Genomic DNA, 15,358 nt, shown 5'->3' with positions numbered 1-15,358 from the left:
TGTCCTGTCCAGAAGTGATTCTCCTCTGTGCTACAGAAATTAAACTATGAACAAGAAATGATAGTGCTTTACATAAAAGTTAAAATTTTATCTTGTTCATATGTAACCAATTTCAAATCGTAAAGAGAAAAATCTATCACAATGTTAAGTATTGAAAGGTAGTTCTGCCTCACCTTAAAATTCTTGTAAGATTACAAGTGAAATTGAAAACAAACTCCAAACTGAAGTACATGTAGCAGTAAATGAACAGAGATTTTCAGTGCACTGCTTCACCACCACAGTGCAAACTGGTTGGGTTTTGTTTGTTGCTTTTTTCACCCCCTTTCTTAATTAAAGTTCAGGATGAGTATCAACAATTATGGATTTAACAGTAAACTGAAGACAGAAAACATTAGAGAGTATATTAAACTGAAATGTAGCAAAACATTCAGTTTGGAGAAACACTGGAAAGTGAGCAAGTGAGAGGTGTAACCAAAAAAAAAGCCCAACACTAGGAGAGAGGTGCCTCCTGAAAACCCCATGTATTCTTAGAAGTTATACTAGGATAAGCTCCTCTTTAAACTGTGTGAAAAATCAACTAGTTTTCACATTGTAATAATATGTCACAGAATAAGCTTGAAACTAATCTTCTCTTTCAGAATGACTATTCAGAATAGAAGGCTTTTGATTGCAGACATTATGACTTGCTGAAGCTGAGATTTTTTGATTATTTCTCTTTCTTTAGATCAGCTTTTATCTTTCAGTTGAGAAAGGATTATGCAGACAGATGTAGACTTCTGCAAGCAAAACATGGCTTTCCAGCTGATCATAGATTTTCATATATATGGGAGCTAGCCACAGTCTGAAATTTCTATTTAGCTCACTTTGAGCAAAAAATAAAAATGCACAAAGCCACTGATATAAGTATGGGTACACCAACATGTAGTAAACTATATTGCATCAATAACAATCTTCTATAGATTTGAACACCTGGAAAACAAATGAAAGTGATACAAACACCCTCCCCAACAGTAAAAGAAAACAAAAAACCCCAAAGAAATGCCCCTAAAAAACCAAAACAAAAAAACCCCAAGAAAACCCCAAACAACCCAAAAACCAAATTAAAAAACCCACAAAAAAACAACCAACCAAAAAAAAAAAAAAGTTTTCATGAATATTTTCTTTACATTGCACTTTTCACTCTTAACATTTTAAAGCACTTTACAACCACAAATAAAAGAAATTCCACACAGTTAATGAAATCCATCTGTCCTAATTGCAGTCTTGGTAACAAAACACGTTACTCTAGATATGTAATTCTATCTGAGCTTCTTGTTGCAATTACTGCTTTGTTACATTCTCAATGTGCATAATTAGGCACATTTCACTGTGTAAATCACTGTACTCTACAGTGTACAAAAAAAAAAAAGCTTCTGTTAACAACATTTTTTGGGGGAAGAACATGTATTCAGAATTTAGAATATTTGCATCAGGCCATTATTTGTTAAAGTTCAGTTTATCATGTCTGTGTTTTGGTGTTTTCTGTGCTTTATCAGCCTTTCTTTTCTTAAATAGTCTCAAAAATTTAGCAAAAATACACACAAGTTTTAGTAGCATGAAAAGCATGTAGATAATGCATTAGCAATATCTTTACCTAAGTTAAGGTTTGTGTATAACAATTAGTTCCTATATATGTTTTTGTAGTTTGTTCATCAATACCTGATTTATCAAAACTAAAACAAAGCTATTTTACCATAGCTCAGTAGCAACAGAATATTCATCCCAACAACTGGGAAACAATGTATATTGCCAGAGCACTGCATTTCTTTTACATATGTTTGTTTTGCATACAAAAGACGTCTTACCCAGCCCTAGTTGTTTTATATTCCACCTTAAGGATAGGTTTGCAGGGTTCTGGCTTCTTTCCATCCTTCAGCTGCTTTCCTAAAGTAAATTATTTTCTTATATTAATCTTACAGTTCATTATGGCAATTAATGGAATTCACTATCCAACATGAGAAGTAGAACATTCATATAAACATACACTCAACAACTTTGACAATTATAGAGTATGTCTTGGAATAATATAATTAAGTTTGTTAAACTCTCAATACATCAACCTAGAATGTTTACAAAAAAACCAACCACCAATCCTAAACCTAAGTGTTGCAGAATATTTATTTTCAAACATATAATCATCCCCTAAAGTCTTGTTTTAAGTAGCACTAGGAGATTTAAAGTTTGTGTCAAGCATTTTGCAATTAAAATCAGTTAGCTTACAAGTAAAGTGAGGTTTATCCTGAGTGTTATCCTTCAGGACTAAGACTTCAATCGAGCATGAAACCCTGCTCTTCCTCAATCGTGCACTATTAGCAACTGAAGCTACTACAGATACAATTTTTCATAGAGTCAGTAGAAATTAAGGGTGTGGTGTAAATATACATCTTTTCTATCTGACCATTGATAAAATACGATACAACTATGAAGTTCTGCAGAAAATTTAACTTCCAGCCCATAATAAAAATAATGTTTATTAAAAGAGGTCAAAACATATTAAAATAACATTAGTCTTGTCTAAGTAGTTTTACTACTACAGTAACAGTTTATTTTTCAATGACAGGAAAAATGGTATGGTATCATATAGAAATCTACAGCTTTTTTTTTTCCACTCTAGTCCATGGTCAGTACAGCAAACATGGCCTTGCTAGAGGCTCAGACAGATAAACCAGGACACATAACTACAGCATCCTGCACTACAATTGTAACCTCACAGATTATCCTCACTGTTACATTACTTAAGAATCTGAAGTAAATAAGTTGCTAAGACACAACTTAGAGACATGCACACCATGTAAGCTTAGGATTTTATAGAACTTAGTTGAAGAGAAGCAACATATTTCACAGAATAACAACATGCAATGTTAATTTCCTAAATTAACATTAATGTAAGACCTCTCAGAAGTGGGAACATTTTACCAGATGCTAGTCTTATTCTGTTACAAACCTTTCAAGAAATTGATGTGGTAATCTACACATTTATACGTAAAACAGATGCTTGCTTATATGTATTTTAAACAACATATGGGATGTTTAAAATATGGGATGCCAAGTAAAAAGCAAGCCCTGCAAAATATGCATTAGTTAACTTTGAGATCAATGCCACTGTGTGAAAGGCAAGCTTGAAGTTTAGAGATTTAGAGAAAACTACACTGATTTGGATTCTTATTTCATAAAGATTTTTTTAGTGAAATCTACCAGAATTTGATAGGGCAGAGAAAGCTTTTTACTTGTATTGCAAGTGTACTTTTAATATTTGTTTTTTGCAAAACACACTGCTATTAAAAACAAGTCCTCTGTGTTTTAAGAGCTGCCAAACACAGTTGGTATCCATTTTCATCTTACCATGTGGAGTGATTGTCTGGAATGGTTTGGTAGGAGATTTTACATTCCATATGGTCAAGGTACCATCTGAGTGACTACAAATAAATTGTTTTCCTTCATGATGCCAAGCCACAGAGTGGATAGCCTATGCAAGAGAAGAGAAAAAACAGAACAGCACAAGTTGTGTATCTTATCATTTTATCCTTACATCTTCCTCAATGACATTAGACAGCATAAGCAAATTAGAGAAATTACTAATTAAATATACTGCTCTTAGTATGTACTAATTTACCCATGGCAAATTTTCTGTTCTTAAGTAGTACCTTCAGTCATACTTTATTCATCAAAAATACTGTCTTCATTGTAGTGACATGTTTACGGAGGGGAAAAATCATCCTCCTCAGTGTTAGCATTGAAGCATTTTTCAATGAAAGGTAGCACACAGAGAACAATTCCAAGCAATTATTTGAGCTTTGCTAACCAAAATTTTTCACTACTGGGAAAAACATACTGTCCATACAAAAAACATGGGATAGGATTATTACGTTCAAGTATTATATGACATTTTGAGGTGTCTATGTGGATGTGCACAAGAGGCAAGCATGGGCTGAAAATATAAGCAAAATGAGAATAGAGGTAGCAAGGTTTTTTGAAATTACGATGATGAAAACAAAGTATCAGGTTGAGAAAATACTCTAACATTGCAATGGGAGTTTTGAGGTGCAGGAAAGTACAGAAATCTACTAGTAAATCTTTCATAAAAATCTTTCATATATACAGAAACATCTTTATTTTCATAAAATTAGGAATGGAATGATTAAGCCATGCCACATGAAATCTGCAGAAAAAAGCTGACTAAATAAAGTCCTCTGTGAGGAAACATGGATGTATGAGTAGTAAAGAATTGTAACTAGCAATGAAAGCTTAAGCAGTAACTATTAGCTGAAGAGCAAATCTCACAAGACAAATCCAAGCCATCTTTGCCCAAACTGATTATACACAGATCAGGTCTTCATATTTCATACAGTTATAAAGAGAAACAAGACAGTTTCCAGCAATATGACTGGGAGAATTCAGAGCTTAAGTGACAGAGGAAAATGGTTACACTAAATGAGTGGAGTCTCCAATAATAATTTTCCCAGTCTAAAGTAGTAGAAGATATATGGATATATGTAAACTACAGATTAACTAAGTTTAATATTTCTTGGTGAAATTTAATCTTGTTCCCTAGGTATTGTGGTATCACTACAGATTTTGCTAGAATACAGATTGTCTGTACCAATATCACATCTGCACACGTAGCTCAGAAACCTAGATGATTCACATGATGTCTCCTAGTATCAAAGTGAAATAGTCTTGCTCATTCTGTACATGAAATTTTTGTTTAGCAAAAAGAGGTTTTACAAAAGAAACTTTGCATAAATACGGAACATTTGTTTTTATTTACCAACATAGTACCAAATAAAGGAAGAGATCAACAAGTTAGAGTACAGACTCAGTAAAGAGAAGGTTTCATTTTAAAAAGCTCTGACACTAAGAAATTAAAATATATATTATGCTTAGCAATACAATACAATCAGTACATTTTACATACTTTCCCACACTCTGACAATAGTAGGCAGCCCATAGTGCAAATGGAACAGTTTGACACACACATATGTAGAAATAGGTTTTAAGAACTAGTAAGAAAGCAAGCTTTATAGAAGTAAGGAAGGAAGGACAAATCTGAGAAATGAACACTACTTTCTTTTCTTGAAAAAGAATCTCAAGAGGAAGGGAATGCAACAACCTGTTACTGTTGAAACAGCACTAATGCTTAAGAACACGAAAAGATCTGATAAACTGAGCACACAGGAGAAGGATGACTGCTACCATAGTTTCTGCGAGGAACATGGAGGAATGGAAAAAAAAATCACTAAAAGAGAATAATGAGTCTTTTGTTTTATGGCTATTTATTGGTAGTTTTATAGAACCTCTTGCTATATTTAGTAATGCAGCTAAATATTGTTTAAACTGTAACAAAAATATGTGTTCTATGTTTTATAAAATAATCCAACTAACAATACTATGGGCTGGGCATGATAAAGTTTTGTACAGCACTATCCTTTGCTATCACATAGTTCACAAATTCTTGTAAACCTGAAAAACAAAACCAAACCTGTAAGTAGCTGCAGCATAATCTCCAGGTACAACAGGCTGGTATATCTACAGTGACAAGTCAGCTATAATGAAAAAAGTACAATAAACTTAGGTAGTACTAGTTGGTTGATAGCAATAGTCTCAATCACCAAAAGAAATCTGATAGCTGAAAAATCCTCTCAATACTCAAGAGCAAAAAAGTTTTAACATTTTTTCCATGATTAATATTAGTGCTGCAATTTGAAGGAAAGCATAAAACTGAAAGATCCAGCAGAATCCACTGAGGCTGCAAATCTACGCATAGCTTCTCAGACATTAAAAGGCCCCTACAAGTAATATATTTTTTCCAATATTTTATAAAAATTTACTGATTCGGAATAAAACTTGAAGTTTCACTCATAATTCTCATCATGATTTAAACTGCACCTGTTACCCTTTTGGTATAATGCTGCAGTATGCTTTTATCAGCTGGTGCAGATTCAACTGTCTCTCAAATATTTGTTTGGAATATATCACTAGTCAAACAGATCCCAAACTGAAAGTAATACCTTATAACAAGATCATATACAAGTACCACAGAGGACTGTTACTATATTTAAGGCATAAGGCATTCGTATCAAGTAGAATTGTCTGCACAGGTAAAACGAGTCCTGAACTCAACTAACATTCTGAATCCTTCCATTTATGAACATGAACCAAATACAGTGAGGTTTAGAGGAATTTACACAGGGAACACTCTATTGAAAAAGCAATGAAGTTTATCTAAATAAATCTTTAAGTTTACTTAATTACAACTGAAGGTTTCTTATTAAAAGTATTCCTACCCCCTTCCCTTTAATTCAAATTTAAGGTAGCTGTTCTGGACCATAAGGAAGCTTGTTTCAAAACTTCTGAGACAGTTACATGTTTTCCGGGGAGGGAAGGAAATCAAATCTTACTTTTTTGAATAACAAACACACCACAATTGACCACGCTGTCCTATGTATGCCAAAACTTTACCAGAAATTGTAGAAACTATCTATCCCTGAGTATTATGTGGAGACAGGCTGTACACAAAGGCAGCCTCACTTTCACCACCTGTTCCAGAAGGATTAACCCAAGTGGAAAAATGACAGCCATACTGCCTGCAAAGAACATACACATATTTGATTTTAAGAAGGAAACATTCTTGCACCGACTAGCTTTTCAAGAGATTAATACACATTTAAAAACATTTTATGTCTATATCTCTAGAAATCAGTATTATTTTTGGCTCTTTTAAGAGGTACAAAAACTAATAATTTAAATGCAATCTTACAACGTAAAATACAAGCTCATCAATAAAGAGTAAGCTCTATTCAACAAAACTAAAACATCAGTGTGTTATCACTTTCATAGTGAATCCAAACACATAGCACTGTGCCAGCTATTAGGATGAAAATTAAACCTATCCAAAAGCAGTACATGCAGGAATTCACTGATGTAAATACAAAAGCTATTAATTTAACCAGTTTACCCTGTTTTCAAAAGAATTTTTAAATTCATTTTTCCAAACCCAAGTTTAGACTACTGCAAATACAGTTGGTAAAACTCAGGGGAAATAAAAAAATCTAAGTAAACTGTCCTTTTTTTTTTTAACTAATATGCATTTATTGTTTACTTTTCAAGTATAACACAATTTGTGGGAAAATAGTTCTGAATACTTTCCCAGAGGAATGAAAAGACACTGATAATTCCTTTCATAATTCTTTGGATTTTGCCATGATCCTTTACATGGCAAAATTCTGCCATTTAAATTCTGACATTAATTTAGCTTGAAATATACTGTGCATGACATAAGCAAAGTCTATGGTTAGTTATTCTGCAAGCCAGACTGATTATTAACCATAGCCTATCCAGATTTCACTGTCTAATTATGACAGTCATTTAATTTCCATGGACACTCTCAGTATTTTCTGTTAATGAATGGGTGATCATACTGAGTCCTTTTCTACAGGTTTACCAAAATATTCAAAGAAAGGATAGTAAAACCTGGGAGTACCTATGCTAACTCTCTGGCCAACAACCTAAGAAAAGAAGGGGAAAAAAGCTGCAAAAGAAAGAAAAAAAACAACAAAAAAATGCAGCTATTGAGATTTAAATGACAATTCAGCATGAAGATTGTTTTGATGAAATATGTCACATACCAGGGTTGTTTCTCTTTCCCCAGTCCTCTCAACTCCACAGGCTACTTTGACATGTTTTTAATGCTGGAAAATAATCTCTTACACCCAGCCATGTACCAGAACATTGTGTCTAAAAATAGTAATCTATAATACATTACAGTAAATGCTATCAAAGCTTACTCTACATCAGAACAAACAAAATATTACTTGAAGAAGGGACTTTATTATACAACTACTTTTAGTTTTCAGAAGTTACATTTGAGGGGTATTTTTTAGAAACAAAACTTATAGTTGAGAAATTTGTTTTATTTCTTTCCTGGATCAAAATACAGGTTGGGAAATAACTGCAATATAAAGTGTATTCCACATAAGAAATGCAAAGCTTACTTTAAGTCTCCAATGTCTGAACATAAAAGGCTTAAGAATGGTGCAAAAAAAATTTAGTCTTACTTTTTCATCAAGCCTGCCCAGGAAAAAAAAGGATGCTTTGAGCAAAGGGTTTCAAAGAAACCTTCTAAAGAAAGGTCCCTTCACAACTTCAGTTCTACTATGTAGAGATAATTTCCTTTAAACTATCTGAAAAATAATATTACAATTGTGTATTATTTCAACTAATTCTAAATACACAAAATATTACTGTTATAATAAAAAATGTACACTACTTATTCACAATATAGAAAAACCAAGAACAAACTCCAATTAAATTCCCTGAATTTTCCATGAACTAGAATGTTGTGGAGGGAAGAATATGCCAGCAATCAACACTAATCATGACATAGAGCTGCCTCCCTCAGCTATGGTTAAGCAGAAATACGATTACAAATGGTTTAGGGGTGGTGATGTTCCTGCCCTTGGGATGAATGTCCTAGTGTTCTTGTGCAACAACTATTAGAGCAGGGTGCTGGAAAGGCACACGCGAAGAAAATGGTGTTCCAGTGACCTAGGTTTCATCAACAAAAGAGACTGCCACACTACAACATGGGAATTTGCTTCAGGAAAGCCTTCTGAAGGTCAGGCCATTTGAAATGAAACCAAGTAGGAAGCTACAAAAACAGAATTGGACTCAGCTTCTTCCCTCAGGAAATAACAGATATCTTTTCACAAACCTCTGATCATGCAGGGAGTTTGACCCTCATTATGATCTTCCTCTGCTAAGGAACAAAAGGATGACATTTGGATCCCTTCACACATTCAAAGCTTTGAGTCAAAAAAGTTGCATCAAATGATTGTGATAGACTGCACAAGCACTCAAGTTACATGCTCTAAGACTAAAGTAATCTATAAAGTGATGAGAGAGGAGGAAACTATCCAGTGGTAAAGTTTCTAGCAATCATTCTTTATGGTATCAATGTGCCTGGCCACCCAGCTCATGGTGCCTGAGAAAGCCTAACCACCCACTAAGATGGCAAGTATGACAAAACTGAACTAAGTAGCTCTCTTCTTACTAGTTGTAAACTCCACACTCAGAAGAGCTCTCAACAAGAACAAGTGGAGAGCCAAGGACATAAATCCTGAGGTTTAAAATCCTGCTTCTGCTACAGGGCAGAATGTCATGTGCCTTCACCAATGTGAGAAGAGGTGAAACATGTTGGGACATTAGGTGCTTCCTTCCCCTTAAGGGTGGATTATCACACATGTCCATGGACCTTACGGTCAGTGTATGAAAGAAGCTCCCTGGTAAAGCCACTAAACCAGAATCAACAAGAAGCTATCTAGAAAGGTTCTGTGTACAGACATAAGATAAAATAGAACAGTTAAAAAGAGTTAAAGAGAAGAGCATGAAGAATAAAAGGTATACAAAGAGCTTCAGACTAGAAAAAGATGGAGACATGAGTAAGTTTCTGAAACAAATGACAAAGGGAATTAAATAGGTGCATGCAATGAAAATGGGAGAGAAAAATATTCTTCACATAACATACTTTAAGGTTTATACAGACATTTCTGAATACAAAGAAACCTCATTCAGCTCTGATGATCTACGGCTTAGACTACTTCAGAGACTTCCCTCTTCAGAGAAACTCTTAATTGGTAGAACACACAAGTATCAAACCAGAACTGCCACCAAAAAACGCCAAAGAACTCCTCTAAATCATGTCTTGTGAAAACTTCAGCACAGGGCTATGGAAAATACACCTGCTGTGAATCAAGTAACAGGCCTAGCTGGTACTGAACAATGACGCAGTCATTTTATAATCAATAAAATGTAATTGAAACCAATTTTTTGATATTTTTAAATAAAATACATCAACTTGCATATTATGGTGAATGATTTTTCTTAATCTCAGTCTTTCAAAAAGTTTATTCTCAAGAATAAAGGTTTAAAGAAATGAATGCTATTTAATGCCATTGTTTTTCTAAACCTCCCCCAGTCTTATTTCAAACCCTGATCTTATCCCACAGAGAAAAGGTGTGTTTATAGAAATGTTGCAATGAGATTATTTAGTAGTTTCTTCCCCCCCCCCCCCCCGGTTTCAGAATATGCAAGAGATTCCAAATTACAGAAATTGCTAAACCATGTAGTTTCAATTTAAGACTCTAGCTCTTAATACAGGTGAAAGTCACATGACTAACAGAAAAAAAGATCTGAAAGCTTCACCCACAAAAAATTAGTGAAGAAATCCAATCCATGCCATCATTCACTACTTCACAAACTTAAACTCAATGAACTTATTTGAAGTTCATTGTCCAAACTATACTGCTCTATTAGAGAAAACTTCAAGTACTTGTAATTTCAAAGAAACCTATTTATTGATCCACTGGTGACAGAAGCAGGAGAAGAAATTAAAAAAAAAAACAACAAAAAACACCATTAGAGTAGTGAATGATATCCTCAGAGTAAGTAATGCAGATGAAAAATGTTACCTCATCATGTGTGTATCTGTAATCTGCCTTCTTTGACTTCAGGTCCCACAATACCACCGTTCCAGATTCAAAGCCAATCAGAAGCTGCATTAATAAGCAGAATTGTTAAGTCTTTATAAGGAAAAGCAAAATTATACCATTTGCAATGCCTGTAGTTCTTGTCCCAAAGACATGCATCATCATACTTCATGTAGTAACTGAAAGTAGTTACAAAACCAAAAATTAAAGAGGTGAAGACCTAAATGTTAGAAAGGTTTACTTTGTACTTGTCATTCTTCTGAAGTTCCAGCAAATACAATGGACATTCATGCAAAACTAGAAAAAAATTAAAGTATCATTCTGAAGATTCCTTGGAAATCGCTTTGAGTTCCAGAAGGATCAACACTAAACCTTGCTAAGTGTATTCCTTCCTGAGTGAAAGTTGGGGGGCAGGTGGCAGTATTGAAAAATAGAACTACATTGTGCGTTTTCCTCACTGGAATTCATTCTCCTTAGATTTGCTGGAAGAATATACTACCCTCCCTGAAGTTTTAGGTAAGAGTTCATTTTCTACAAAGAAAGTACTATAAGCTTTCTCCAGATGTTAATTACAATTAAGATAACTGGCTAAAGAAAGACCAAAACCATTATTTATTCATAGGAGGAAAGCTAGAAAAATTGAACAAGATAATTTCCCAAATAATCTTTTTGCTAGAAGCAAGATTAAACCTTTCCTGCAGGGAGTGAAGACTCAAATTGCTCACTATAATTGGTCTAACACATTGCTGAGTATCGACGTTTTGCTCTCCTATCTCAAGTGACATTTCTCTTAATGGAAAAAAAACCCAAACAAGGCCAACATAAGGCAGTAGTAACAGTATTGCCACTTGTTATATGGAAGAACGCAGTGCAGCTTCAGCTTTGAGAGTTGCTGGATCTAGTGTGAGATCTTTCCTTTGAGCATTTTGCTACAGCAGAAGCTGCTCCTAGGATTGAGTAGCATGCCTTCACTTCCAGTTTTTCCCCAACATGGACATACAAAAAAAGGAGTAGTTGGTTGCTACAATTTACTCTGTTGAAACAGACTATTTCCTGTGAGCAAAGTGCCCTGAGGAGTGTCCTTCAGATTGTAAGTCAGAAACCACTGCCTTCACATGAACTTGGAGATCTAAATCAATATGATCTATTGCCCCACCTAGACATTTTGCCTGGACAATCTTTTCAGCATGTTAAGATTTTCAGGATGTATAGTTGTTTTCAATATGAAAAATAACAGAGGATCTCCTACCAGCTTACAAAATATTTTATTTCTTTCAGTGCTATACAGCATTAAAACCCCATTAAAATTAGATATGTTTGATCTAGTAAAAGTGAATATTCGATTTTTGCCATTAGTGATATGCACACTATTAGTTTAAATCAACTTGCCCATTATAAGCCATATTTTATAACTTTTCTATTTTAACTTAAACATTAGAAAACCCACTGCTTAGAAGGCTAATAGAATGAACAAAATTTAAAAATTAGTACATAAGAGGTTCTTGCAACAGCGCAGGGTTTTTTTCAGCAATATTTTCCTTACGAGAAATAAGAGAAGTGTAAGGTCAGAATCTAAATCTCTGATTGATATCCTGATCAATTAACCCAGTCATTTTTAAACTTCAGTTGACAAAAATTAGATGTGGGGTGGAATACACCTAAATAAATAAATAATTTTTCTTTTCTGAAACTACCATAGCTTCATTGTGTTCATATTCCAGAGTCCATAAGCCTGGAATGTGACTTAAATCTAATTCTACAGAGAAAACCATTAGTTATGGACTTACTGCAATGAGCCTCACCCTAATGAAAAAACTCCACTCATTAAATTCTCTTTGTCAGACTGAAACTTCAGGTGTCTAGGATACAAGCTCATAACTAGCTAAAACATTCAAACCACTAAGACAATAGTATCTCTTCGATTGTCTCCAATTGAATCTACCACTGACCTGTCAAACAAAAAAATGTCTCCTTCATATGTAGAACACTACTAAGGAAAACTATTTTCCCTCTCCTTGAAGACTCTTTACACATGGGAGTTCAAAATTCTAGTATATTTGCAACATTACACTGACAAAAGTAATAATTCAGTATTTAATCAATCACATTACTCAATTGCTTATGCCTCATTAATCTAGAGTGATGTCATTAATGAAGACGTTTAAAGCAGAATCAAGGGCTCTCTGGCTAAGTTATAACCGTATTTTTGCCAGGGGTCTACGTAGTTCTGGAAAAGGTTCATATAACACTGCTGCTTTCGAATAACTCTTTAAAATTTTGCATTATTCCTATTGTTAAAATTAAGGAAAACCCCTCCTGTCTACTCTTCAATGTGGACCAAGGAATCTGAACAAAATTAGCAGTAGATCACTAAGATGTGCGAAATAACTATATGGGGCACACAAGCTAAAGCATCTGAAAACCCTTCATAGTGTGTTAGCCCTGTGATACCAACCCAAATCTTGCAAAGAGGTCCACTTACTTAGCCTTGTAACCATGACTTAGGTGGGGAATGGAAGATTTAGTACTGCAGCAATTGCTGTCACCTAGAGAAGACATACTAGCATTTTAACTCCTTGCTTTCTCTTTTTAGCTCACAGTGAAGATTTAATTCATTAAGTTATGCATTCTACATTTTTTTTGCATGGGCATCATAACAGATGCCCCACAGCAAAGGGTAGTACCTGTAGATTTACTTTAATACAGAAGGAACTCCTGACCGTTGAGTTCATAGCTCAACTTCTTTGTGGTTGCTATGTTGCAGGAGAAAAAATTCCTGTCTTCTGAGGGCTTCAAGAACATGTATTGTAAAGCTTCTTGTCAAGAGGAACAGATGATTATGTTAATACTATCTCATAAGAAGGAAACGACAAATCTAACACATAGCTCTTTCTTACACATTTTAGTTGAGTTTACTTTTCTGAAGTGCTTAGTTGGACTACAGACCAGTTTCAATAGCAGACAGTAGCTAGTGATTATATTAAATTGCTTAAAATGTGGTTATGTAGTTAGACCTCAAATTCCATAAAAACACTGTCTCAGATTAATCTAAAGGTAAAGTATATGGTATTCCATAGAAATATGCTATATGAATAAGCATTTTACAGTTGTGAAATTACAACACCCAAGAGCATGGTAAAGTTTGATTATTTTCCATCACACTTTCAGCACTCAGGTTATGATTGGGGGTTTTTTTGTAACATCTTACCTTTTATCACCATAAAGTAAAATTCCTTGCTTTTATTTTCCAGGACTAAGCATTTTCATCTGTGTTTTCAAATGCTTCTGATTATAAGATGAATTATTCCAGTAATGCGTCCTACAGACATGTCTGTACCTTATTTCATGTTACTTTCAGAGCCTAAAATCTTGATTTAGCCTTCCTTTACACTTTAAACATTGTCCTCATATACTTAATCCTTCCTTAAGTAGCAGTGGTATTTATACTTTAAAAATAAGTCTTCCTTGAAAAATAAGGTATTGAAGAGTCTTTAAACACATCCTACCTTTCCTTCATCCATTGGATTGTCACTAATATGGACAATAGGTCCTGGGTGAGATTTGGACGAACTAAAAAAAGAAATATTTCCATTAAAAAGAATTTCCTCTGCTCTAAACTGCATCTCAAAATTATTGTAAGCAATACAGACTCTGCAGATACAGATTCCATGTAAGCAAGTTGTTAACATTTCAGCATGGAGTTACTTTCACTTTTTATCTTCAAGCCCATAAATACTGTGCCTATTTGTAGACACTTAGTTTCTGTCTTAAGGAAAGACTTATTTACTGTCTATCCACAAAAGAAAATTGCTATTAGCTTTACAAAATTTATCTTAACATCTGTTGTTACACAATTGATACAGTTGGATAAAATGTTTACTTTTATGCTGGAAAACCAGCTTTGACATGAAATGCCCAAGGTGGTCATTGTTACAATAACACAGAATTAACACTTTATGTTAACCTCCTACTAAAAAGATGGACTAGTGAAGAGCTGGTTTGTTTCAACAGGCTCTGGAAAGTGATGGACTTCATATGTTTTTGAAAATAGACATACTGGGAACAAAATAACTGCACAGGAACAGCAGCACACAACTATATCTTTTCACCCAAACCCCACTATATCTGTACACACAAATTTGTCACTAAAAAAGGAAGAACAATGACAATAGCTGTAAAACGTATTTTGCTCTTGGAATAGGTTTATTTAAATTTAGGTTTTTAGACAGTCATTTTAAACTCAGAATGTATCATCAGCCCTCTTAAAAAATGCATATCTTTACACTTTGGTCTTTAACTCTAAAGCTGTAGATGGGACATGTCTGTCCAAGTACCAGCCACATCATAGTTTAATATATATCACTTTTCTTCTATTTTAGCACTACATGTAATGATTTTTAAGTCTATTCCTATATTGTCTGTTTTGTGTATTTCTATGTGTATTCCAGGCATGATGATAAAATATTGTTATAGGCAGAAACATATATACTAATTAACACTTCACATTCATGAAAACAAAAAGTATTTACATGACTACGTACTTTGATTGTATATTTAGTATACTGAGACTAATATGGAGGCCACTCTAAATAACGACATTTCTGCAACTGATGTTAATAACAAGTGGGACACTGCTGTTCCCTCCCCTCAACAGACAATACTTGATTAAACTCACAGTTCAATGGCTTTATTCCACATGATGACATAGCCTGAGAGAGTAAATGATTCCACATTGACAATGTGAATGTTTCCTCTTTCGGTCCCCACATATAGCCACTTGCTTTGGAAAGGCAGATGACAAAATGTTATCCTGAAAGAGAAAGCCACCAAAAAGA

The 15,358-nt window shown here is 34.2% G+C and overlaps 1 protein-coding gene across 6 annotated transcripts in view; it reads right to left on the bottom strand.

Moving 5' to 3' along the window:
• The window catches only part of STXBP5 (syntaxin binding protein 5), a 107,259-nt gene that overhangs the window by 47,129 nt on the left and 44,772 nt on the right, over nt 1–15,358 (bottom strand). For all 6 annotated transcript variants that reach the window (XM_027687672.1, XM_027687691.1, XM_027687711.1 and 3 more), the window contains exons 5-9: nt 15,199–15,333; nt 14,030–14,093; nt 10,506–10,589; nt 3,382–3,505; nt 1,845–1,923 (exon numbers count right to left, since the gene is read on the bottom strand). In XM_027687672.1, coding sequence (XP_027543473.1) covers nt 1,845–1,923; nt 3,382–3,505; nt 10,506–10,589; nt 14,030–14,093; nt 15,199–15,333 — 486 coding nt within the window. The remainder of the gene's footprint in view (nt 1–1,844; nt 1,924–3,381; nt 3,506–10,505; nt 10,590–14,029; nt 14,094–15,198; nt 15,334–15,358) is intronic.

Source organism: Neopelma chrysocephalum, unplaced genomic scaffold, assembly GCF_003984885.1.
Source record: "Neopelma chrysocephalum unplaced genomic scaffold, ASM398488v2 Primary Assembly neopelma1_23, whole genome shotgun sequence".
In the NCBI taxonomy this organism is placed as follows: Eukaryota; Metazoa; Chordata; class Aves; order Passeriformes; family Pipridae; genus Neopelma; species Neopelma chrysocephalum.
This window is presented reverse-complemented; position numbering and strand designations above follow the sequence as displayed.